This window comes from Glandiceps talaboti, chromosome 10 (genome assembly GCF_964340395.1).
Source record: "Glandiceps talaboti chromosome 10, keGlaTala1.1, whole genome shotgun sequence".
In the NCBI taxonomy this organism is placed as follows: Eukaryota; Metazoa; Hemichordata; class Enteropneusta; family Spengelidae; genus Glandiceps; species Glandiceps talaboti.
The window spans coordinates 20,209,843-20,211,954 of NC_135558.1; the positions used below are offsets into that span (position 1 = coordinate 20,209,843).

Consider the following 2,112-nt stretch of genomic DNA (forward strand, 5'->3'; position numbering starts at 1 on the left):
GAAGTCGCTCACAATGTCTACAAAATAATGTTACAAATTTCTCTCTCTAATTCATTAATAGTACATATAGTTTACACATAATAACAAAACCAAACGACCTCGCAATGGATGGTAAGGTATACATAAGTCATTTTCACGAGTAATTCGGTTTATTCTGCCGCCGTATTTTCAAGAGCAAAAGCGAGTGAAAATACAGCAGAATATACCGAATAACAAAACTACCAAACCCCCAAACAACCCCCAACCCATACCCCCATCCCTATCAAGGACAATCATGTGCATCTTTTGAATTCATACTCTAACCGTGATAATTTTAAGGTTTTCTTTCCTTCTTCAAATGTGACTGGAGTCGATCACTCATCGCGGAACAACAAAATCGAAAACAATTACAAATGACAGTATACGAAGGAAATAAAGCAAGCGAGTCGTATTCCTTCACCACCAGATTGTAAGTGCATACTTCCCTCTCCTGGGAGTGTTGTGGAGGGCGCCCTACTGTCGACCGTTAGGAGTACAGGAGTTAATAGTATGTCTGTTTTTAAATGCATAACTCGATATCTTTTTTCAAGTGACCCTGATAACACATGTGGTTGTTTGGTCGACTTTACTCTGTCCAACGACATTTCTATGTCAGCTCTACTTAATCACATATCACGCTCGATTCCTTTCTTGTAACACCCACCTGTTGTAATTATCGTCGCCCGAGGGCGCACTATTGTTTACACGATTGTCATGATTGACGATGCCAATAGCTAAAAAGTTCGTCAGATAACAATTACTACAGACACACAAAAAACTATGTTGAGGGAAGTATTTGTTCAGCTATTTGAAGCCACAGTGCTGAGTTCCATTGGAGGTTAAAGACAGAATATTGACCAGGTTTTTTCCCAAAAACAAGAATCATTGACGAAAGTTTCATGAATTTTCTGATAGTCTCATCACAATAACTGGAAGCCCGGTATAATCGTCTGCTTTTTCCTCCACTGCAATAAAACCGTACTTTTTGTAAAAACGCGTGGCTTGAATATTAACCTTAAAAACCTCGAGGGTTAGACAACATTCCTTCAGTTTCTCTCTCACGTGATCGAGAAGTTTTGTCCCGATGCCTCGTCTCTGAGAATCGGGTGATACGTGCAATGCCCCGATGTAGTCTCCAATCAATGACACAAACCCAACAACGACTCCATCTTGAACTGCCACGAAGATATCACTTCTTGGAATATGGCGTCGCATTATCAACCAGTTACGTCGCAAAGTGTCTTCACAAAGCGGTCCTGATCTTAGGGAAGTGACGTACCAGATGTTCATCACGTCGTCTAAATCAGAATCGGGTTGGAAATCCTTGATTTCAACCGTCGTCATAATATTCTATATAACAGAAGACGTCCCTGTAAACTCGATACAAATACACGATTTGTCACTACGCACTTCAGTTGTCACAGACCCTGGATTATCAATTGCAATGAGAGGTGTACAATGGTTGTGATAATTTGTCAACTGTATCATTGTGTGTGACGTGCTACCTGTTGATTTACGTCTTAGTATGTTAAATGGGGTTCTGTTCTGTTGAATAGTAACACAAATAGTAGCCAATTCCATTCTTAACCCTGTTATCTCATTATTGTTGACCTATGCATTCCTTTGACTAACACTGTGGTTATTTTTAGGTCGAATGTAATAGTAAAGCGACAATTGACCTTCGATTCTCTCCTAATGTTTATGTCCATGAAGGTATAAGGACAGGTATGTAAACTGGTCGGTACGAAACACAGGTACAGGCTATTCATATTCACATTTGGATAAAAAGATTCACATTCTGTTGAAAGCGTCCGTGATAAATACTCCGAACCACTCAAACACTGTCTCTCTTGACAACCATTAATTACCCATGCAATTACCGCTCATACGGAGCATGCGCATTTCGATGTGTCGTAGAGGACGGTGTAGTAGACAAGTAGAAAGTACAAAATCCAGGTAAAGGCCAGGTACAGGCAAGGTCAGGTATCGACTGAATCTTTTTTCGTGGATTCACATTCAGATCCAAAAATCTGAATTCGTCATTACATTTGGTGTAGATTTTCGATTAGTTGGCAGGTTATTTTTCTCTGTAAT

The 2,112-nt window shown here is 39.9% G+C and overlaps 1 protein-coding gene across 1 annotated transcript; it reads right to left on the reverse strand.

The window, feature by feature from the left end:
* Nucleotides 1–915: 915 nt before the first annotated feature.
* LOC144440747 (peptidyl-lysine N-acetyltransferase YiaC-like) lies at nucleotides 916–1,362 on the reverse strand. Its single transcript, XM_078130127.1, has one exon. It carries the CDS (start codon nucleotides 1,360–1,362, stop codon nucleotides 916–918), a length of 447 nt encoding a protein of 148 aa, XP_077986253.1.
* Nucleotides 1,363–2,112: the final 750 nt, after the last annotated feature.